This window comes from Clarias gariepinus, chromosome 2, assembly GCF_024256425.1.
Source record: "Clarias gariepinus isolate MV-2021 ecotype Netherlands chromosome 2, CGAR_prim_01v2, whole genome shotgun sequence".
Lineage (NCBI taxonomy): Eukaryota > Metazoa > Chordata > Actinopteri > Siluriformes > Clariidae > Clarias > Clarias gariepinus.
This window is the reverse complement of record NC_071101.1, coordinates 22,530,105-22,553,854: the sequence shown is the minus strand read 5'-3', so window position 1 is coordinate 22,553,854 and position 23,750 is coordinate 22,530,105. Positions and strand designations below refer to the sequence as shown.

General features: G+C 37.4%; 1 protein-coding gene across 2 annotated transcripts; it reads left to right on the top strand.

The window, feature by feature from the left end:
• Positions 1-663: 663 nt before the first annotated feature.
• Positions 664-23,686, top strand: LOC128539697 (cAMP-dependent protein kinase type II-beta regulatory subunit). Of its 2 annotated transcripts, none has more exons than XM_053510690.1 (11): positions 664-1,259; positions 6,828-6,863; positions 17,956-18,008; positions 18,175-18,258; positions 19,298-19,404; positions 19,499-19,652; positions 19,918-20,019; positions 20,092-20,166; positions 20,264-20,332; positions 21,800-21,935; positions 22,059-23,686. In XM_053510690.1, exons 1-11 carry the CDS (start codon positions 998-1,000, stop codon positions 22,190-22,192), a joined length of 1,212 nt encoding a protein of 403 aa, XP_053366665.1. In that variant the 5' UTR covers positions 664-997; the 3' UTR covers positions 22,193-23,686. The 2 variants fall into 2 exon arrangements, with proteins under 2 accessions (XP_053366665.1, XP_053366663.1); XM_053510688.1 differs by having other exon boundaries at positions 21,773-21,935.
• Positions 23,687-23,750: the final 64 nt, after the last annotated feature.

Sequence of the window (23,750 nt, the reverse complement as noted above, 5' to 3'; positions counted from 1 at the left end):
TTTTGTGGGATGTTCCCAGGCTGCAGTGATCAGGACATACCAAAAGTGATCCAAAGAAGAAAAAACGGTGAATTGGTGACATGGGTCATGGGTGGCCAAGGCTCATTAATGCACACAGGGAGTAAAGGCTGGCCAGTGTAGTCTGATCAAATAGAAGCGCTATAGTGTGGCTCAAATGAATAAAAAGATTAATGCTGGCTGTGATAGAAAAGTGACAGAACACAGTGCATCACTGTTATGGTAGTAAAAGTGGGGGACCTATGCCTAATATTATGCAGGTGGTCATAATGTGATGGCTGATAGGTGAGTGGTAGCTACTGTTGTTTTTTAGATTTAGCCAAATATCACTGGGACACATCCCTTTGTGTTTAGCTTTTTGTGTCAGGTGTGTCTTTGCTCTGTGTGGTACTCTCTGCTGCTGAGAAAGCGTACCAGGGGTCAGATCAGAGTACAACCTAATGGTGGGAACTCTCAGGCTGTACTGTGTTCAGCAGATATTTCTTTATGTGTGTGTGTGTGTGTGTGCGCGTGCGTCCACTTCACTCCCGCGCTGCTGCTGCAGTCTCGCGCACGCAATCCCTGCCCGCCCGGTTGCCATAGTTACCCGGGTCACATGCGCGGCTTTCCCGTGGCCAGCGGCGCACAACAAAAAAAAAAAAAAAAGAGGATGAGGATGCTCTCTATCGGATTCTCTGCCATTTTAATGCGATCGCATTAGTTAAAGGAGCGCCATCGGGGGGGAAAAACTACAACAAAACAAATGGAAATAGGCGCCATATGGGCGTGTGAGAGGAGGTGCTTCTGCGCTCGTTCTTTCGAGATTAGTGCGAGTTTTTCTGTCGTCGGTTCCGTTGATTCCAGCTGACGCGCGCGCATAGACACACACACACACACACACACCGAGAGAGAGAGAGAGAGAGAGACGGACGGAAGGAGGTGGATAAGCCGAGCCCTGCCTGCATTCTGCACGTTTTCCTCTGGAGCCCTGCTATCAGGAATGAGTATAGAAATCCCCGAGGGCTTGACGGAGCTTTTACAGAGCTTTACGGTGGAGGTGTTGAGGAATCAGCCGCGGGATCTTTTGGAGTTCGCCCTGCAGTATTTCACCCAGCTGAAGGAGAACGAAGCGCGGGCGGCCGCTTTCGGCAATGAGCAGCATCCGCCTCTGCGCGCAGCCAAAGCCGTTAACTTCATCGAGGAGGCCATGCAGATCGACTCGGAGAACGGAGACGACGAGGATGACGATGAGGAATTCGTAGGTAACAGACTGGGTTGTTTCGCATGATCATAGTGTACCTGGATGGCATTTGCGCGCTGCAGTCAGTGTGTGCGCTCTGGCGATATCACTACGCATGTGCCGTGTGAGCGTCAAGTGTCTCAAACGTTTCCCCTCCTCAATCCTGGAGGACGATCAGCTCAGATGAGACGTGTACCCGAATTCATGCGAGGCTGAATGTTTCACTAGCACTCCAATTCACCTTTGTTTTAAAAGCTCAAAATGGGATGAAAGTGTTGCTGCGTCTGCGTAAAATAGTGCCTATGGGGGCGTGCTGTTTTGACGTGCCGCTGTATAGAACGCGTCAGTCCGCTCTGCACTTCTGCACGCAGCTTATGGCTTCGACCTGATGAATATTGTGTAAACGTGTTTAAATGTATACAATCAGGCACACGGAGATGAAGATCCATACAGATCTTCCACAGCAGCATCCTAAAACATCACCAGCATCCATCTACTGAGCCCCTAAAGCAGGGTTGCCAGGTCTGTTGGATAAACCTACGTCAATCAGCCACTCCAGAAATCTAAACTCAGCCCTTTCCATATTTTGTACACTGGAAAGTATGTTGCGTAATACAAAATTGAAGAGCATTTATATGTGCTCTGTTGTAGCCTGTTATTTCATATACTGACACCAAATCGCTATGAGAAAGTTTTGGTCTCTGTAGCTGATTTTACTTTACTGTAGTAACCATACCATATTTATCATATTTCTGTTGTGACACTATTTTTACTTCTAAATAAATTTTCACTTTAATTACAGTTACATTATAGGTTTCATGCATCCATAAACTACTTTATCCAACTTGGCACCGTGGAGGCCAATGGTGACCATTGTACTTATTACCATTTTACGACCCGGTAGGACCTCTGGTCAACGTTTGCACAAACGCTCAGATACTGCGGGTATTTTGGGAACGCCAATAAGCCTAATCTGCATGTCTTGGGACTGTGGGAGGAAACCGTAAACCCAGAAGAAAAGCCACCAGGCATGGGGATAACATGCACACGGACCCCGAGCTGGGAACTTGGAGGTGCGAATCCACAGGGATAACCACTAAGCCACTGTGTCACCATAATATAGGTTGGGAGTGTAAAACTCAGGTTTCCACAAAATAAAAGACTTTTTTAAATTGTTAAAGTAATGCTTCTATATTTTAACAAATACCAATGAATATGCATAATAATAATACAATAATAATGTAGAGAAGGACTATTTTAAAAGCATAATTATGGGGAATTCGTCTTTCTAGCCTTTTTACGCACATGACAATAGTTGATTTAGTAGTTGATATTAAGTAATATTTTTGTAGTAAAATATAATTGATATATTGTTGATTCGTTATTTATGACGCATTGTGTTAATCATCTTATTGTATCAATAATAATAATAATAATAGTACTGTTTGCATTTTTAATAATCATCTACCTTTCTTGTAGAAGATTAATGCCTCTTAATGTATTCAAAAGCACAACCTCAACCCCACATATGGAAAAATTACCTCAAAGCAGCAGTTCCAAAGTAGCCTCTATCCATGGGAACCCTGTCGACCTGGGAACACTGCTGTAAAGAGCTTTGGCCCTTTCATAAAAAAAAAAAAAAATGCTTTAATGAAGCCTGAGCCGGAAAAGCTACTTTGCATGTGTGATAGACACTAACCCAAAGCAGCTGTTCACTGTGTGACTCTCTGTCCACACCCACACTCTTCAAAGCAGTTGGCAAAAAAAATAATAAAATGGCCTTCAGGTTGTACAACCACATGTCAACTTATGTGGTAGATTTTATAATAACTAGAATATGTCTATGTGTAGTTCGTATGAGAAAATTGTTCAGTCATTTCAGAACAAAGGTAGCTGAATGGCATTGCTGACTGAAAGTGCTAATGTAATTTTCATGAGAGGATGATTGTATCACAGCTAAGTGCTTTTTATTGCCAATGGTGATGCTTTATTATTTTCTCAGAATTTGAATGGCAATTAGGCAAGTATTAACTTCAAAGCGATCAGAATCCATATTTAAATGTATTCTGGAATAAATTATTTAAACATGAGCTACAGAACTTTTGCATATACTCATCATGAACATGAATGTCATTGCAGGATTGGGCATTCAGTAAATGTAATTGGGCTGTCCTTTTGAATTAGAATTTGGTGCACACGTTTTCATTTATTTTGGGTTTTCTGAAATCAACGCAGGATCAAAATTATAAGTACAGGAAAAAATATACTGTATCTACAGCAAACCTAATATTTGATTGACTGTCTCTCATCAGGCGGCACGGTGGTGTAGTGGTTATCACTGTTGCCTTGCACCTCCAGGGTCCGGGCCTGAATACAGGATAAAGCGATATAGAAGATGAGTGAGTGAGTGTCTCTCAGCAAGTTTCACATTTAGCATATGCTTTTGCTATTTATCCAAGTTCCTGGCAGAATTCTAAATGGATATTTGATCCCTCATCTTCGCAGAACTGGTAGTGTTATTTTGTTGATTTCCTTGCATGCACCATTTTAAGCACAGTCCACAAATTTTGACAGGGTTAAGGCTTCAAAAGCGTAAAGTGAGCTTTATCCAATTAAAACCAACTATGATGTATGCCTGGGGTCACTCTTTTGTTTAAACACTCACTTTTGTCTGTCTAGCTCATGATTTGAGGTTATGCTAAATAATTCTGAGGTAGTCCTCCTTCTCCTTCTATTTTTCAAGTTATCGGTTTGACTGGTAAAACAGCCCCACAACATGATGCTACCACCACCATGCTTAATAGTTGGTAAAGTTTTGTTAGGGTTGAATGCATCACCTTTACTCCTCTAAACACAGCTCTGGTTATAACTTTTCTTCAGAAGGATTTTTCTTTGCTTGGGTGGTCAGCTGCAAACTTTTGTCAAGCTTGTAGTTGTTGATTTTTGGGGCAGGGATTTCATTGTTTGACAGCAGCCTTTCAGTCCATGGCAATTTAAAACTCACATGACTGTGGGCAGCAGGGGTATAACAATAAATAGCACATTTACCAATGGTCATTGTTGCAAATCAGCGTTACAGAATTAAAACATTATTGAAATAAGTTAGAAAAATATGAGGAAAAAGGTATAAATTATATTTATCACTTTGTCCATCATGAGCAAGCCGAGGGTGACAGTGGCAAAAAAAACCTCCCTTAGATAATAATAATAATAAGAAGAAGAAATCTTGAGAGTAACAAAACTCAACAGGGAACCCATCCTCATTTGGGTGATATCAAACAGATATACAGTAGCAGGGATTGATTTGCGGTCATACTGTGTGCTATGAAGTTAAAAATTCAATATAATGGGAATAGTGTTAGTTAATATGTAGTCCACTTACATTGTAGGCTCAGGTACAAAACTGTTTGTGGGAATTTCAGTTCACATTTTTGAGTGACTGCAGTCACAAGTCACCAGAGAAAAACTGCCTGCATCAGCCAGTAAAACAGCTGTTTTCTTATGAAACGCACAAATCTGAGCCTAAAACTCCTAATTCCAGCAATGAGTTTTCACTCCAAATATTGACTGTTTATTTTATTACTCTTTATTGCTCTTTATAGAAGTTTATTTTATGCAGAAATGTTTTCAAAAACATCTTTTGCTTATACCATATTTTTGAGTGTGCCCATGACTTTTGCACAGTACTTTAAGTGAAATAGCTCTTAGGTTTTACTGAGCTTGTCTAAGTTCTCGCTCATTTCTATTTTTATCCACAGTATATAATTTTTTTTACAAGTAATAAAAAAACATGTTTTTTTATTTAATATGAAATTTCTTTGTACTCATATAAACTGGAACAAACTTGTAATTTTCCGCAAACACATAATAAAAAGTACATAAAAGCACATTCATTTATTTCTTAAAAACATACCTTTATTTAGCTATCTAGGTCATAAGTTGTTTAATAATAAGTAACCACACTATCTATAGCAAATGTTGCAATCATTGGGCTATAAGTTTTCATCCGTAATATTTTTTGTAAAAAACAATTTATTCATGTAGTATTTTTTTTTGATGGTTACCATTGTTTTGCCACACTCTCCTGCGTGATTTCATGTTTTCTGTAAAATTTTATTGCAACCATGTGACTGCTTCCTGACCCAGCCATCAGTGTGATATTAATTAATTGCTCTTTTGTTTGAGCTGACCTTTGGTTCCCACAGTCATAAATGGCCCTTGGGTGCCCATGATCATGTCACCAGGTTACTGGTATGTAATTGATAATCAAAGTTATTCAGTGTACCTCGAGGTGGTGTTAGTGTTATGGCTGATCTGTGCATGTGCAAAGTTCAGGGACCTTTCCTTCATGACATAGGGAGCATGTCTTTCATGACATAAATTGGCACAGAAACTGAATAGTTAACTTTGGGTTTTCTTCTCAAATCTGATTTTTTTCCCAAGTAACATCAGCAATAAATAAAGTAAAACCTCTAACCTTCAACTGAGTTGTAAGGTATATAAACAAACATCATGTAACCGGCGAAACATGGGATTGGTGCTAAAAAGTGTCTCACCTAGTTGGAAAAAGTGATCATATAACACAAACTTTTATACTGATTAATGCTTCTTATCTTACGATCCATGCTTTGTTTTTAACATGCATACACATTTATACAAGTATTTTTATTAGATTTAAACAGATTTGCTAAATACATGCCCTTTTATCTAATGTCCAACTTTTTTTTTTATTCACATCTTTTAATGCTCCTAATTGCCATTCAGATGAACTTGGCCCATTTAGATTTAACATGAAAAGACATAAACGTTATTAAAAAGTGTATTATTCTAAAATCCTTCTTAAACTTCTTAAGATATTTCAACATGAATATGTCATGGTTACTGGCACTGCAGCTTTCAGCAAAAAACAGAATGCTTTAATTTAAGCAACAATTTGTATAAGTCATATGCTTCTAGAAGCTTACACCAATTTTGGTATTAATACTCATAAAGAAATATGAATAATTTTAAATGATTATTGTTTAAAGCAAGACAGTATAATGCTGAAAATATAAAATATGCACATATAAAATCATCTCAACAACTCGAAAATCTTTAGGGATGCAAACATTGGTCACTTTCATATTGCATAAACTTCAGACATAGCTTCTTTTTCTGTACATTCATTTTCTGTATGATATGGATAACATAAAAAACATAATCAGCACCAATATTGTGTTATGGGCAAAAGTAAAAATGTGTGCACGGTCCCAAGCTTGCCCAGTGACTTTCCGCACTTCTGAACTAACAATGTAAGTGGGAATAAATATATGTTGTCTCTGTATGTATAATTCTGACCCTGTGTCAATATCAGAAGACCTAAAAAACTAAACCTTGTGCTCCAAACTCTTGAAGTAGATATCTTCTACTAAAGATGGATGTTGTACAATCATTATTCACCTGACAAATACTATTTTAAAGAAACCATTGCATCCCCAATATTTCCATGACATTTATATTCATGATGAGTGTATATAAACTTCTGACCACAGCTATTTAAGTTTTATGAAATTTTATTTCTAACATATACATTATTGTCCTTTTCTTACAGCGCCAGTCATAAACAGATTCATAAGACGACCTTCTGGTAAGTAATACAAGTCTCTATTCTAAAGTCTTTATTTCTAAAGTCACAAAAAAGTACCAAGAAGTACAGAAATAGCCATTAAGTCATTTTTAATTTTGTAAGTTCATTCATTCCGCTGAGTATTTCATGGTAGCGCAGTCGGCAGGGTGCTGCCTCACAGCTTCATAGTCAATGGTTAAATCCTGAGCTTAGGTTACTGTCTTTGTTAAGTTTTTCCTTGTTCGCAATGTATCTAGTTGGGTTTTCAGCAGTTCTCCAGTTTCTTTCTACCTCCCAAAAACTTGCCAGTAGAATGTCGTGGAATGGTTATGCTAATGTGACTGCGTGCATAGTTCACTTCGATTCATTTATAATGCATTTCTGCCTCATGCCCAGTGTTTCTGGGATAGGCTCCAAATCCAAAACAAACCTTGCCCAGAAAAAATAAGTCACTGAAAATGAAGTAATGAATGAATAAATGGAAAAAATTATGTATATGTATATGTTATTGAACAATAATTTTACAATCACTCAATCACTCATAGTCTATACCACTTTATCCTGTACAGAGGGTCGTAATCCAATCCATCACAGGGCATTTAAACATACAGATAATCACACAGTCATTCACATACTATGGGCAATTAGGGAACACCAATTACTGTAGAATAAGCTGCATGTCTTTGGACTGTGAGAGGAAACTGGAGTACCTGAAATAAACCCACAGAGCATGGGGAGACTATGCAAACTCAAACACAAGACAGGAATTGAAGCCACAACCTGAAGGTGCCATGCTACAGTGCTAACCACTAAGCCACCATGCCACCACCATGTAAATCACATGAAATCATAAAATATCTATCGTCTTACTGACAATGCTGTCAGATAAATAATTTGAAAAGAGCGATCAAATCCATCATGTGTGATTGGGTATAGTGTATTTGTATGAGTGCATGCATATTGTTGTTTGTCTTTTGACTGCTCCAGTTAATTGCCCACAGCACAGGTTTTACGCCAGATGCCCTTCCTGACACAACTCACCCATTTTATCTTGGGAATGGCACTGCATCCAGTGATTTGGATTAGGCGTTGTTTAGGAAGTGAACACGGGCTTTGTGGAAATGTGCATAATCTCATACCACTCACAAAAAATCTCAGGAGCAGCGGGCGGAGCATTTAAGGCTAAGGATAGCTTAATATTGTCTTACTCTATGTCCTTATCTTAGACACATAAAGATCTAGTGAAAGCACTAAAAATTTAGTGTAGCTATCAATTACATTTCAGTTTTCAGCTTAAAGTAATCAGCAGTTAGTCAAGTAGTAGAACTGGTACTAGAACTAAAGTTGTTCAATCTCTCTGAGGACTTTAGCACGCTCTCAAGTGCAAGCCAGAGGTTTGACGTCATTACATGTCACTAGAGCCTGAACACTAGAGCACAGGAAGTGCTTTAGTTGCATGTTCAATAGCAGGCTGAAATAGGGGAGGGTGACTTTTATTGTACACAGTGATGGAATGAAATAAACCAGCAGGGCAAGGGGTGTTTAAATAATTTATTCTTAGAATCATTTAATACACACAAGGGCAGCAGTCCTGTGTCTGAACTTGTACAGTAGAAAAAGCTTTAACGATTGAAGACAGGTTAAATAGACATGGTAGGAAGAAACGTTCAGAGTTTATTTGATCATTGTAACAAAAGGTTTCAAACTTTTTGATGATGAAGTTTGATGTCATGGTTAAAAGGATATTTGTTATACAGGTCAAGTCTTACACATACAAACAAGCTAAATATTCTCACAGACGACCCTGTGTAGTGTTGTTCCGAGTAAATTAATTTGTAGGTTCATTTACGTTTAATGTACATTCCAGTTTACAAGGAATTAGTAAAGTTATTCTTACTAACAAACTCATTTGGTGTCACAGTGGCTTAGTGGTTAGCACTGTTGCCTTGCACTTTCAGGATTTGATTCCCGTCCCTGGTCTGTGCGTGGGGTGTTTGCATGCTCTCTCCCTGCTTTGTGGGTTTCCTCTGGGTACTCTGGTTTACTCCCACAGTCCAAAGACATGCAAATTAGGTAACTGGAGTTCCCCAAATTGCCCGAAGTGTGTGAACGAGCGTGTGAATGTTTGTATACGTGTACCCTGCCCAGCATGCACCCCAGCCTTGTGTGGGTAGGCATGTAAGTCTCCTGGCATTGGCTCCAAGTCTTCTGTGACCCTGTATACAGAATAAGAGTGAGTGCGAGTGAGTGTGTCCGATCATTTTCTCATATGATCTCAAAGTGCCACATACCTCTACGTACTCCTCCTCTCACCAAATCTTTATCCTGTAAAAAACAAAACCCAAAAGGTCCTGCCAGCAATAATGCATAGCTATACTGTATATCATTAGTGCTAAGCACTGTCGCACCTCCAGGGTCTGGATTCGATTCCCGGCTAGGTTCGTCTCTCTGTGCTTTGTGGGTTTTCTCTGGGTACCCAGGTTTTCTCCCCTCCCCAGACCTGCAGATTAGGCTAAATGGTGTTCCCAAATGTGTGTGATTGTGTGTATGTAACTGTGTGTGTGCCCTGTAAGTGATTGGCACCCCGTCCAGGGTGTACCCCGCTTCATGCCCAAAGTCTCCTAGGATAAGCTCAAGGCCCCCCACAACCCTGAATACAGGATAAAGCGGGTTGTTATAGACGATGAGTGAGTGAGAGAGTGAGTATATATCATATCAGTATATACCCTTTGTGCAGTGGTATTTATCAAGTTAATTGTTAGAGCGGCAAAATATTATATTAAAATCACAATTCTCAGTGCAAATTGACTTAAGAGGAATGCAGTTTAGCCAGATAGAGAAGGAAGAGGGGGGAAATGACATGAAAGAATGAAAAATGTAAATGAGAAAATATACATTTAAAAAATGTCCTAAATGCCTGTTAAGAAGCGGTGTTAAGAAAAGCATTTGTCCTAAAATGTTTAATATTATATGCTAAATATTAAATGATGAAGTCATAGCTGCATGCACCGTCTCCCTCGAAACTTGACAGTGATTTGTTACATGTAGGGCGCGTTTACAGTATCGGGAATGATTTTATTCACAATTGGTATATGAGTTGCTGTTGGCAAAAGTACAAAAACAACTACTTATTTATAGTAAATAACCATTTATATTATTTGAACATTGTTAGAATTTGGAGAACACACTGTGCTCTTGGCACCATACTTTGATTCATTTTTATACTAAATAGCATTAGTATTTACCCTATTGCCTAACAGATGTTCCAGTACTTCATTAAGAAAAATATAAATGTAATGTAATGAATTTATTAAATATAAACCTTTCTCCTTAAACTACTGTTTCAAAAAGTTTGAGTGAGAATAATGAAAAAAAGCTATTTCTATTTCCTCAGTAACCATGTGGTCTTATTTATTGCTTATAATATTTTTCTCTACCTGCCTGTGATAGATAGATCACTATGTGTTGTTGGCATCATCAGCATCTGTCGTCGCCACACTTTTCTTTTTTCCGCAATTCCTCCTAAACCAAATCTTTATAAAATGTTTATTATGAAGCATAACACGTAAAAAAATAACAAATAGTTTGTTTTCTAATACGTATTTCTAATATTTTATTTTTTTCTGAAAAACTGACAACCTTTTAAACATAAACAAACCTGCTTTCTGAAACTTACCTAAACCATTAATAAGAATTTGACCAAACTTGCACTGTACAGTACCTTTTTTTAGAAAATTTAGACGTGCAATAGTTTTGTTTAACTTTCTTATAAATTTTATTTTTTTAAATACTTCCTTTTTTGTAATTGCACGCTATATGTCTGACTTATAGTCAGTAGACACAACGAAAATATGAGAGATGACCAAAGTTGCTACAAGAATATATAGAAAAAGCATATACGGTACTGTCCAAAAGTCTTAGGCACCATATTATGTGCCGTACCAATTTTGTTATATAGCCTATATTTATCAGTGGACAGGATTCTATGGGTTTTATCTGGGAGACATGAAATAAAGTGTTGATGCGTTGCATAGTGAATGAGCAGTCTGGCTGTGCAAGTGTTGATGATTGTGACTATGGTGAATGGGCCAATGAACCTAGGAGAGACCTTGCGGGAGAGTGTCTTAATGAGGATGTTGACCCTCATGGTAGGTAGGGCCGATGGAACGGTGGCGATCAGCCTGATGCTTGAACAGTGATATTGAATTGCGAAGCCTAACTCTCACCCGCAGTCAGGTCCTTTAACAACGGCGCATGAAAGCTTGGGCAGAGAGAACTGCCACCTTCTCCTCTTGAGATGGAAATAGGGAATTGTGTGCATACCCTACCCATGGTAACATTCGGCTCCAGGAGCGTTGATCCTTGGAGGTCGTGCACAGCAACTCAAGTAGAGTTGCTGTCTCAAGATCCTGATTGGCTTATTGCTGGTACTATTGCAAGCGCAGATGTAGCAGGCGGCAACAAATTGGTGAGTGTCCTCTCTGATCGAAGGCCACCAAAAGCATTGCTGTTGCTGGTGGTGCGAGCTCCACCAGGGTAACAGGCTAGTTGCGAGCTATGACCCCATTTGAGGAAATGGAGGCGAGTTACCAACGGTACAAAGAGTTTGCCAGGTGGTGCCTTTGGGGGCCAGGCTCTTGTTCCAGCCCTGACTTAACCAGAGCTTCAACGTTGAGGGAGGTAGCCCTAGTGAGACTTTGTGACAGCAGGATGGTGGAAACTGGAGTGTCATCTGTGACTGAGGTAAACTGGTGGGAGAGAAGTAATCGGGCTTGGTGTTCTTGCTCCCTGGTCAAAAAAATAGGGAGAAGTTAAAACAGGAAAAGAACCATCTGGCTTGGCAAGTGTTTAGACGTTTGGGCGATCTGAGATACTCAAGATTCTTGTGGTCCATCCAAATGAGAAACGGGACTCCATTCCTCCAGTGCTAGTTTTATTGCGAGCAGCTCCCAGTCTCCGATTCCAGTTTCTCTCTCTGATCGAAAGGTGACGAGAGAAATAGCAGCAGGGGTGTAGTTTGCCATCAGTTGGCGACCTCTGAGAAAGCACAGCCCCCACCCCGGAGTATGAAGCCTCTACTTCCACTACGAACTGAAGAGTGGGATCCGGTTGTGTGAGGATGGGTGCTGAAGTAAACCGACTCTTAGGTTTGGTGAACGAATCCTCCACCTGATTGGACCACTGAAAGGGGTTCTTAGTGAAAGTGAGGGAGATGAGTGGGGCTGAGTTGTAGTTTCGGATAAACCGACGGTAGAAATTTGCGAACCCAAGAAAGCGCTAGAGATCCGAGGGCCAGTCGGTCGCTGCTTCCACCTTAGCTGGGTCCATCTGGACCTTAGAAGAGGCGATAATGAAGCCAAGAAAGAAGACTGTCCGACAAAGAAACTCGCACTTCTCCTCTTTTACGAACAGTTTGTTTTCAAGACGCCTCTGTAGGAGAGCCTTACAACAGAGACCATTACGACAGGAAGGAGCGTCAGGTGCTCGATTCACCGTTGTAAGGCTGTGGGTTAGGGAGCTGGGGTTCATGATGTTCGAGTGTGTATTGGGACTTAAGGAGGACTGGCTAGTAAGTTGCTGAAGTTGAGAGGTGATAGGGGAAAGAGTCTGGGTCACCTGCTGGATACTTTGCTGGTGAGAGCCCAGTAGCGGCCCCTGTTGTGAAAGCGCCTGCCTTAACTGATCCAAGTCTCTGGGTTTGTCATGGATGAAGTATACTGTCAGGGACCAGACTGAACAGGAGAGAACCCAATAGCAGAATCACTGCAAACCCGAAAGGGGGGTGTGACATGAGATTACCAACAGTCGCATGTACTTAAACGAAGGTAAAGATAATGCAATTGCGGTGTCCAACGTTCGGGTAGTCAACCCGACAGAGAGTGAGACACACAGCAAGATGGCGATGCGCTCTTGTCTGTGATCCGCAAACGCGGAATTGTCCACAAGCACGCGTAAACACACACACACAGATTGTATGGATATAATTTGTGGATGTACTGGGCGGATTGTGCAGGCTCGTGACACTCTACGTAATTATGTACAAAATCATTCAGTATTTCCATATATAACTTATAAAATTATAAATAAAAAACATTATAGGAGAATATATGCATGGCTGTAAAGAAAAAAAGAATTTGTCTTATAAAACTGCACAAATCTGTGTCTAAAACTCCTCAGCAATGAGTTTTCACTCCAAATATTGACTGTTTTATTGCTCTTTATTGCTTTTTATAGAGGTTTATTTTATGCAGAAATATTTTTAAAAGCACCTTTGCTTATGCCATATTTTTGTATGTGCCCAAGACTTTTGCACTATAAGTAAAACAGTTGTTAGGTTTTACTGAGCTTGCTGGAGAATATAAGTACTTCTGGTAACTTTGTCACACTCGCTCATTTTTTATGCGAATCCCAGGAGTGTAGATATTCTCCTGTAATATTATTAATTTATAAATTTTTAAGTTATATATGGAAATACTGAATGATTTTGCATCATTAAGATCTTAAGGGCTGTTGTTCTTCGGAACTGGGATGAGCCATGATGTTTTCCAGAGTTCCTGCACTTTCCCTAGTTCCCAACTCAGATAGAAAATATACTGGAATGGCTTATTTAGTTGTTTGCCAAAGGTTTTCAACATTCTTGGACTTAACTTATCCTATCCGGGCCAGCAGCCTTGTTTGGGCGGAGTCTCCTCAGTCCTCTCCTGACCTCCTGTACTGTGATGGCTTGCTGTATCATGGGTGAGGATTGAGACAGTAGTTGAGGGGGAGGGGAGGTGATAACAGAACAGGCAGTAGTCTGTGAAGGGGAAAGGCAGTCTAACCTGTTGAAAAACTGCTTGAACTCATTGGCCCTCACCATATCATGCGCTAAACTGCTGAGCAGAAATTGCTTTCCTACTGTATGATGCCCCTCTAATTAGATACCCTGTTGAACTTATTCTCCTCAGTAACAAGAAGTGCAGGGTATGTATGCTATAATCTGCAGTTCACATATAACTAATGAGTGTATTGTTGTGGAGAAATGCCTTGTACAAGCAGTGTTTAATACTGTGCATGTTCACTAGCTATTTTATTGTTCTGCCTGCCTGCAAAGCATAGGCAACACATAGGGACCATTACCCCTCGTTTTGTGTTGGTGGCATTGTTGTTCGTCATCAAATGTCATCTCACTTGTCTTCTATCCACGACTCCTCCTAAACTATTCAAGGGAAATTTGACTAACACCTTTACAGAACCTTTATTAGGTAGCATAAAAGTTTATTATTATTATTATTATTATTATTATTATTATTATTATAGGTTTAGGAAGAATTGAAGAATTGAAACGTTCCAACATTGGACACTTTTCCATAAACCAATGTACAGATAGGTTAGACCTTACTCATTATTTGAAATAAATAAATTAGCACATTATTATGGATTTTCAATTCAGTTTTTATACAATACCAGTTAAAAGTTTGGACACACCTTCTAATTCTATGGTCTAATTTTTATTTCTTTCTACTTTGTAAAGCAATTCTGTCCAAAATATGCAATTATCCCCTTTGAACAATTGATATTGAGATGTATCTGCTACTCAAGACCTGTAAAGCCTTCGTAACGCCTCTAATCTTAAGTGATGCTAATTGGTGACTTTTGAGTCTGGTAACTCTAAATAAACTTCTCCTCCGCAGCAAGTTTTGGTCTTGCTTTTTTGGAAAGATCTTCATGAGAGCCAGTGTCATCATGGTGCTTGATGGGTATGGCAAATGCACTTGACAATACTGTTCAAGAACTATTCCAAACAGCTGACCTTCGTGTCTTAAAATAACAACTGACTGTTGTTGTTGTTGTTGTTGTTGTTACTTAATTACCTAATTCCATATGTGTTATTTCATAGTTTTGAAATCTCCAATATTGTTTTATATTGTAAAAAATAAATCACAAAATGAAAAGATTTAATTAATAGGTGTGGTCAAACATTTGACTTGTACAGTACATTGCATTTGATTAGGATAGCTGAAAATTGTCAGCAATATTGCTAAAACATTTAACACTCGGATTTGGCCTTTTCTTTTTCTTTTTCTTCTTCTTCTTATTATTATTGTAAACATTATATGTTATAAATTTTAAATAATAACACACAGATAGGTTACTAAAAAATTACTTAACAAAAACTAGAACTTTAAATAAATAATTAACTATTCATGACTAATTTACTAAGGCTCAATGCTTTAATCTACAAGCTTTACCTTGACTGAGTAGGTCGCTACATTACTGTCAAACACAGTTTCTATTTCTATTACATAGAAACATTTTAGAACATAAAACATCATAGAAACAGAACCTTTTTTTTAAATCAAAATACTAATAAAAAATAGTACAAAGTCTTTGCCTGAGAACAATGAGTAAAAGGTGCTGGTATGGAAATTTGATTATATCAAGAAATATCACAAATGTCACATATGTCAACTAAATAAATACTTGATAATTATAGAACTCAGTGATTATTCATAATCATAACAAATAATCACAATAGGATTAAAACATTGTGAGTAGGGGATTATGTTTTAACTGTGACAGGCCTTTCCTAATCACATATGATCTTTCATTGCTTTTCATGCTACAAGGCTGTTGAAGTGTTGAAGGTTGAGAGTCATATTGTGCAGCATTAACTAACACATAATACCATTATAGTCTACAAAGATTCTAGTTTATTAGCACTTATGCAATGGGGTTTAGAATGAATTGTGTAGAGGTAAAAATATATTAGTACAGTGAAACCTCGGGTTGCAAGTAACGTGGTTTGCGAGTGTTCCACAAGACGAGCAAAGATTTTTAACAAATTTGGAAGTCTTGGTTTACGAGTATTAAGTACCATGTATCGCTCATACTCTTCTTGTTTTAAAGCCAAACGTCACGTGATTACAACTAAGCCAATGTTTTGTGTTCTCTCTCTTGCGCTGCGGAATTGTGGGTAATCGTCTCCCCACACTGGTATAATCAACATCCGCGCACAAGTTTTCTCCCTCAGCCTGTCGTTATGTGTGTGCACGTGCGTAATTTGATACCGTGCCGGTTCACACACTCTCTCGCTCTCTCGCGCCTTTAGTGTGTGTGTGTGTTTGTTAACCTGCACGGTGTCAAATTACATGCGCGTACATACATTACGACGGACCCAAACACACACACACACACACACACACAGCGCCTGCACGCATAAACGGAAACACTAATCTGCCGGGATTTATTTTTACTTCCGGAACAAATTATGCTCGTAATTCAAGGTTTCACTGTATGTGTTGTTCTGATTATTGCAATTGTGCCATAAGCTTCCATACTACAGCGTAAAACATAGCCTGCATGCTGGAGCAATTAGTGACAGTGTCTCAGCTCAGGTATCTACCTAAATTGAAAATCTGGGACGTTATGTTCTAATTTGGTAAACAAAATGAATGATCAGTCTACACAGAATCTGTAACCCTTCACCTGATTTAAAATCACCTGATTGGTGCAGGTGAACACATGGCACCGTGGCTGAACTGAATATAGGTTTTGTTTGGAGCTTATATTCAGGCCATGGGAGGTATATTGATCCAGACAGTGTATGCTCCTGTCATGCTTTTTGCTGGTAATAATAGTAGGAACACTGGGGGCGTGTGACAGGGGAGAGCAAATGGGCCTCTCATCTCACCACAGCCAGCATAATAGAGGAAAGAGCGGGACAAAAGACAGACAAAAAGAAAATGAGTCTCATGATACAGAAAAGAACAAAGAGATGCGATCTCAGGCAGATTTATTCAATATTTTGAAAGCACGCGGGTGAGCATGATGAGCTGTGGTGGTCGTTTGAAATGTGTTCCAACTAACAGATGGTTTTGATAACTTTTATTTTCTGAGCTTAGATAATTTACTTACTTTTAAGACTTATTCAGTTCATTTTATTGATTTCAAATAAATAATAAATGAAATAAGACCTATGACACATAAAATGTTTTATATGCAATCATACAGTATACTGTAAATGCTCAATTTTGTTTTGAAATGTGCATAATTTTCACAAAACTGGAAGTATTGCTGTGGACTGAACTTGTAAAAATCATTAAGAGTGCTCCATTACAGAACTAGCACCAACTAGGTATGAGGATCACGAAGAGACCATCCGATACGGTATTATCCTAATACCTAGATGCTGATTCAGTTTGTTTTGCACTTCAGTAAGTGGCACAGTTTTATAAATATCTCGATTGAATACTATTTTTCTTCTGATGTTGTTACAATTCTAAACAAACTTTACAAATAAGTTGCTTTAACCACAAGTGACGGTATGTTGTCCGCCAGTGTGTAAATAGTTTAGAGCATGTCACCTGCAGTATTATAGAGGAGCGGCGCCATTTAACCACCTCAAATGCAAATATATGTTCATTAAAAATTTACTTTAAAGATATATAAATTGCCACACAAAAGAATCATATACGTAACTAGATTGAATTTTTCCCTATCTCTATTATAAACTCACTCACTCACGGCTTATAACGCTTTATTATGTATTCAGGGTTGCGGCGGGCCTGGAGCCTATCCCAGGAGACTTAGGGCACAAGGCAGGGTACACTCTGGACAGGATGCCAATCCATCGCAGTCCAATATCAACTGTGCAAACTTATTGATCAAGTGAATTTTCAACAACTTTTTGTCAGATTTCACAACTGAATCGACTCTTCACCATCTTCCAAGCTGCTGTTCTATGTTAATTATATTTCAATTGAAACGTGTTCTATGCGACATTTGTTGTTTCTTTTTTGTTTGGGTTTCTTTCATTCCAATGCGTCATATATTATAATAATGTCTAGTCATCTGACTAAGTGTTCTTTCGGAAATATGTTTCCAACAAACAAAGTTGTCTGTGAAATATGTGCATGTAAAAAAAATATTTTTATTTTATACATGTATCATGGTGGATTTGAAATGCTAAACAAATTGTTGAACTAAATAAATATTTTAAAAATTGTTTAATTATTCAGCCATTAAAATGCTTATCAATGCATTGTGAAATACTGTAAGCTAAATAGATTTTTTTTAACACAATGTTCACAGCAATCTCATAAATGTGCATTTATTTTGTGTCCAAACCCAGTATGTGCAGAAGCCTTCAACCCAGATGAAGACGAGGAGGACAAAGAGCCCAGGGTAAAAGATAGTTATTGTTTATGGTAAAACTGACATTGCTCACACAGTTATTAGGGCAGTAAAGGAAGGCTTAAACCCAAGCTACATTCCATTAACCGGTGTAGTTTACTGTGACTTTGTGTAAAAACAAGGATTTTTTTCCTGAATGTCCTTACTATCATTACAGGTAACTTATCCAAAAACAGATGAACAGAGACAAAGACTACAGGAAGCCTGCAAGGACATACTTCTTTTTAAAAATCTTGACCAGGTACGGACATTTTGTTTCCTTGGATTATAAGGTATGTGCATTCTGAGCAGTTTCGAGATATGGAGCTTCAAAATATTTGCACTTCATATGACTCAAATATAAATAAGCCTGAGTTGTGTCTTTTCATTTTCCAATTAGAGAGAACAAAAATACAAACCACAAAACACATGTTAGGTTCATACATTGTCACAGAATAGTAATATGTAAATAATTCTAAAATTATGTGACAAAAAAGTTAGAATCATATAATGAATCATAGAATCTTTTAATTCTAAAGGGATGATTTATTTGTTAACTTGTTATCTTGTTTTCTATTGCATGTACAGTAGTTACATGTTAGTTTTAGTGCTCAAACATAAACAGTTAATGATTAATATGATGTAACATGTTATATCAGCTAATTAAAATGGTGCATGATACAGCAAATGGATTGAATAGAAAAATATAGGGAGCATGGAGTAGGGTGTAATATTATTCTTAGCTGTGCAGTTGGGAAAAAAACACTGCAGGACTGCAATTCCGCAGTATTGCACAGTAAGTAGTAAAAAATAGTACAATTTTAGTATAATTATTTGACAAGTTGCTTGTCTGTGGTAACATTTTCACTATTATGGTTCTGCTCAATCTGTTTGGGTAGTGGGGGATTAGTGGTCAAGGCTTTGGGTTACTAATCAAAAGGTTAAAGGTTCAAGCCCTTGCTTTCATAACCCTATCTACTCCTGATCCCAACCTTGATAGATTTTATTTCAGTTTAATGGACTCACAGTGAGTGTGATTCAGTTTTTTCAGTTGGCTGATCTCATATTTTACTGGGGAGAAAGAGAATATCACACCAGTCTACTAAGTGACTAAACCACAGTTATTAACACCACCGCACAAAGTATATTAAGTTGATCGGCATCTAATAGCATTTTAATATGTGAGATCCTAAACCAACTTGCCTGAAGAGGCTAAAAAGTTGATACTTTTTTCAGTTAAAATTTAAAAGCATGATGAATTAAATCTAGCATTGATAGATTACCACCATATTTGTTTGCAGGAGCAAATGTCCCAAGTTCTGGACGCGATGTTTGAGAAGATAGTTTGTGCTGGGGAACATATCATTGATCAAGATGATGACGGAGACAACTTTTATGTAATTGAAAGGTGTGGATCAGATGATTTCTGTTTCATAAGCAACATAAGATTACGTAATTTTCTCTATGCTGTATTATATTGTTTCATTGCTTTATTCATCCAGAGGGACTTTTGACATCCTTTTGAAATCAGAGGGCACCACAAGAACAGTAGGCTCATATGACAACCGTGGGAGTTTCGGGGAACTGGCGCTGATGTATAACACCCCACGTGCTGCCACCATTGTTGCTACCTCACCTGGTGCCTTGTGGTGCCTAGTAAGTGACCCCCATGATTTCCTTAATAATGAACAATCACCAAGTGTTAGTCATTATACATATAAAAAGTAAGAAGTGGTCTGTTGTCTAGTTGGACTTATAGTGAGTTATATGCAGGATATCAAGTCATGACAATTACTTTATAGAGCTTCATAGAGGTCCCAAGGAGGATTCAGTAATTCTTTGCATTCACAAAGTGCTAAAAATACATATTTTAACTGTATATTTTAACTGTAGGCAACTTTCATAATGCCTGTGATTGCAGGATCGATTGACATTCAGAAGGATTATTGTAAAAAACAATGCCAAGAAGAGGAGAATGTATGAAGCTTTCATTGAGACCCTTCCACTGCTCACATCTTTGGAGGTCAGGATCATTTTCTTTTGTGTTTATGAGCAACAATACAGGTATACTTTATAACCCTTTATTTCTGTTTAGGTCTCAGAAAGAATGAAGGTGGTGGATGTCTTGTCGTCCAAAGTGTACAACAATGGAGAGCAGATCATTGCACAAGTTAGCTCTATGCTCATGACCTCCAAATATTCACATTGTTAGCATTTTAAAAAGCTAGGGGTACTGTACAATAACCTGCATATCTCTATTTTTTTAGGGTGACCTGGCAGACTGTTTTTACATCGTAGAGTCAGGTGAGGTTAGAATCACCATGAAGAGGAACCGGGTAAGTTTTCATAATGGAAGAAATTTTGATGTTTGATGATGATTTTGACTAATTTTATTTATCAGAAAAAAATCAAAAGATGTTAATCCAAATGAATTGATAAATAATAATAATGATATTTATTTAATGAAATAAAAACATTATTTAGTGTCTTTTATGTAAATAATGTAAATCCAAACGTGCATATTTATGGAAAAATATTGTTGTCATGTTTCTCTTTGTCATATAGATTTATTTTGGTTTGGAAATAATTTATTATTATTTATAAAAATTCTCATTAGCGAACTTGCACCGAAATGTAGTGAGATGCAGACATAAAATAATGTGTAAGGGCATGTCTTGACATGCCATGTTTTATTATCTCCTCTATCTTGAAATGTTCCAGCAGTGCTGGGAAGAAAAAAAAAATCAGGATTGTGTAATCACTACCTTTGCTACACAAGACAATAAGTGACAAGCTCAAAATTTGTAAAAAAGTAAATAAGGCAGAAAATATTGCTCTGTGTTAATAGGTCATTCTTAACACAGAGCAATATGTTGTTTAATTAGCACAGTCTGGAGTGTAATATTATAAATAACTTATAATCAGTGTTGGGGGACGTTATTTTTTAAAGTAACTAAATACATTACAAAATTATTGTCATTAAAAAGTAATTAGTTACATTACAGCGTTACTTTCTGATAAAAGTAACTAGTTAGAGTACTGTTCTATTGCAGAAAATAAAACCTCCTTTGTGATTCCTCATGCATGTTGTTTTAGTCAAGACCTTTATAATTATTCTACCATTATCACTCCGTGAAGTTTGGCCCATAATCTGTTAACTACTAATACCCCTGTCTCACCTATGCGGTTTCGCGCGGTGGCCGCAAGTACGGTTCAGCATGATTTACCGCGGGTTTAGGCGCTGTGATTAGGTTTCCATCTTTACGGCCATCTGTCTTTGCATAGTCAAACCGCATAGGTAAGATATAGCATAGGGGTATAATAGCAGGAATCACAGAGGGGGGATTTTGGGGGCGGGGCTTGTATGACAACTTTCACACACACACACACACAATAACGGATTGAGAATAACTGCTGATGATAAATTTTCGAAATAATGGATTACATTTTTGAAAAAGTAACTAAATAACTAAATAAGTACGGCAATAACTCAGTTTTCTAACGCGTTAGAAAACTTGTTACGTCAAAACAGTAATCCAAGTACTTACACCCAACACTGCTTATAATTGCTGCAGACTTGTCAGCAAAGTCTTATAAATTTCAGCATTTTAATACTATTTAGTTACTTTTTGTCACACAAATTGTCACATTGTCCTACCAAGTATATTTTATAGAAGGTTTATTGGGGAGTTTAATTGCCCCAGTATTTCAGTAAAATTCACTATAAACCTGTATGGGAGATTACAAAATGTTAAAGATTTTTTTTTTATATAAAGAATTGTCATTGGGATGTCTGCTCACAGTTGAAAACAGATACAGAGCTCGAGGAGGTGGACATCGCCACATGCACTAGGGGGCAGTACTTTGGAGAATTAGCCCTTGTCACAAACAAGCCAAGGGCCGCTTCTGCATATGCTGTGGAAAATGTCAAATGCTTAGGTAAAACTACTGCTTTTAAACAATATTCAAAATACAAAAAGACTGAGCTGGAAGAGTTGAGGGTATTGTAGTAAATTATAATAAATGTAGTATTCTCTTTTTTTTCTTGGATGCCTTTCACAGTAATGGATGTTCAAGCATTTGAGAGGTTACTGGGGCCGTGCATGGACATCATGAAACGCAACATCGCTAACTATGAAGAGCAGTTGGTTACGCTATTTGGAAGTCAGATGGAAATAGAAGAGCCAAATGCATAAATAAATAAATAAATAAATAAACAACAACAAAATGCTCCAATGCAACATTATTAAAAGATAAAAAATTATGGTGAGTACAGGTCTCTCACCACTGTTCAGATGCCATATGATCATAAGTTTTGAACTTTAAAATGATTGTTTTTGCATCACAAAGTGAAGCTCTGATGTGATAGTGAGTTTACATATAGGATAAAATCAGCAGGTTACACAAGGTTTGAGAAAAAAAGTTTCAAAGTTTTTTGTTAGTAAGGTGTTTTGTTATATTGGGAATAAACTGTTTATCCAGCTATTTAGTAAGGTCATTATCTCCACTGCTGTATTTTATTTTCGTGTTATTACAGGATTTTTGGTACAGTTTTTTTTTATTATTAGTAGTAGTAGTATTATTATTTTGAGCTCAGGCTTTGACAGAAAGAAGTTAAAACCTCCTCTCACTCATATGACATGTATCTGGCTCATGAATCCTGTACATTTTGTAAGTACAAATGGTATTGTTCTTAACACATCTTAATCACAATATCTGCAAATTTTGTCTTAATTAAATATGTTCACAGAAGAAAGCAAACACACAAACATCGATTTAGTAATACACTTTGTGTGAGTGTATGAGGATGATACAAACCAAAACCTAATAATGTAATGTGTGACATTCATATACAGTATAAACATATTATGGTTTGATTACAGAAAAGGGGAAACAGAAGGGTGTGTGTGCAGGTTGCACTTTGCTGTCAGAATCAAGGGAAAATAAAAAATTGCACATTAATTTATGCTGTACACAGAGGTTACAGTTGTAGTTTTGAGTTCCAAGGGAAATCCATGGAGTTTTTTTTAAATATTGTCTTAAGGGTAGCGTATTTATTGTACATATACATTGTTTTTTTCTTTTTTTTTTACTTTTATTTATTAAGCCCCAGTGTTTCAAAGTGGAATAAGACATATGTGTTCGTAAAATAGCTTTCTGTTATTGTTTATTTTATACTGTGAGTATGTTTTATTAAAAATAATAAGAATAATTAAGATCAAATATGGTATATTACTTTATTTTACTCAAAGTTGCTCTTTCGCCTTTAAAAGTTTTACTTCTGAACTGCAATATGTACCACCAGTATTAATAGTGCTGTTAGCCATTATTCCATCCATTACAGTATTACAGTAACTCATTTTTTAACTTTTCTTCCAATAACTTTGACAAGATATTTTTTTTAAGTCTTCAAAAAAATGTTGACACCATGACACCATGTGAGCTTCTGTTTCAGAGCAGCCCATGTCAACTGTGTGCTTTCATTGTAGGGTTTTCTGTTTATTGTTTTATAAGCAGTACACTTGTTAAAGACTTTAAAAGCTGACCTGTGTTTATATTTATATCACTGATCTGAATGACCATGTTCAAAAGTAGCTCTTTGCATTAATGCTGTCTATCTAATGACATTCATATAGAAAGGTCTACTCTTTATGCCAGAGGCACCAGTACTATTGTCTGTGATATTTCATTTTCCATTAAAAAATAAAATACAATTTTATATTAAATTGTAGTGATTATTTTTTTTTGTCTGGG

Excerpts from the sequence above, each read along its gene's own strand:
- LOC128539697 (XM_053510688.1), top strand. The coding sequence starts at position 998 with ATGAGTATAGAAATCCCCGAGGGCTTGACGGAGCTTTTACAGAGCTTT. Across the intron at positions 19,405-19,498 it reads AACTTTTATGTAATTGAAAG|AGGGACTTTTGACATCCTTT; the intron begins GTGTGGATCAGA and ends TTATTCATCCAG. Across the intron at positions 20,333-21,772 it reads TCACCATGAAGAGGAACCGG|AATTGTCATTGGGATGTCTG; the intron begins GTAAGTTTTCAT and ends TTTTATATAAAG.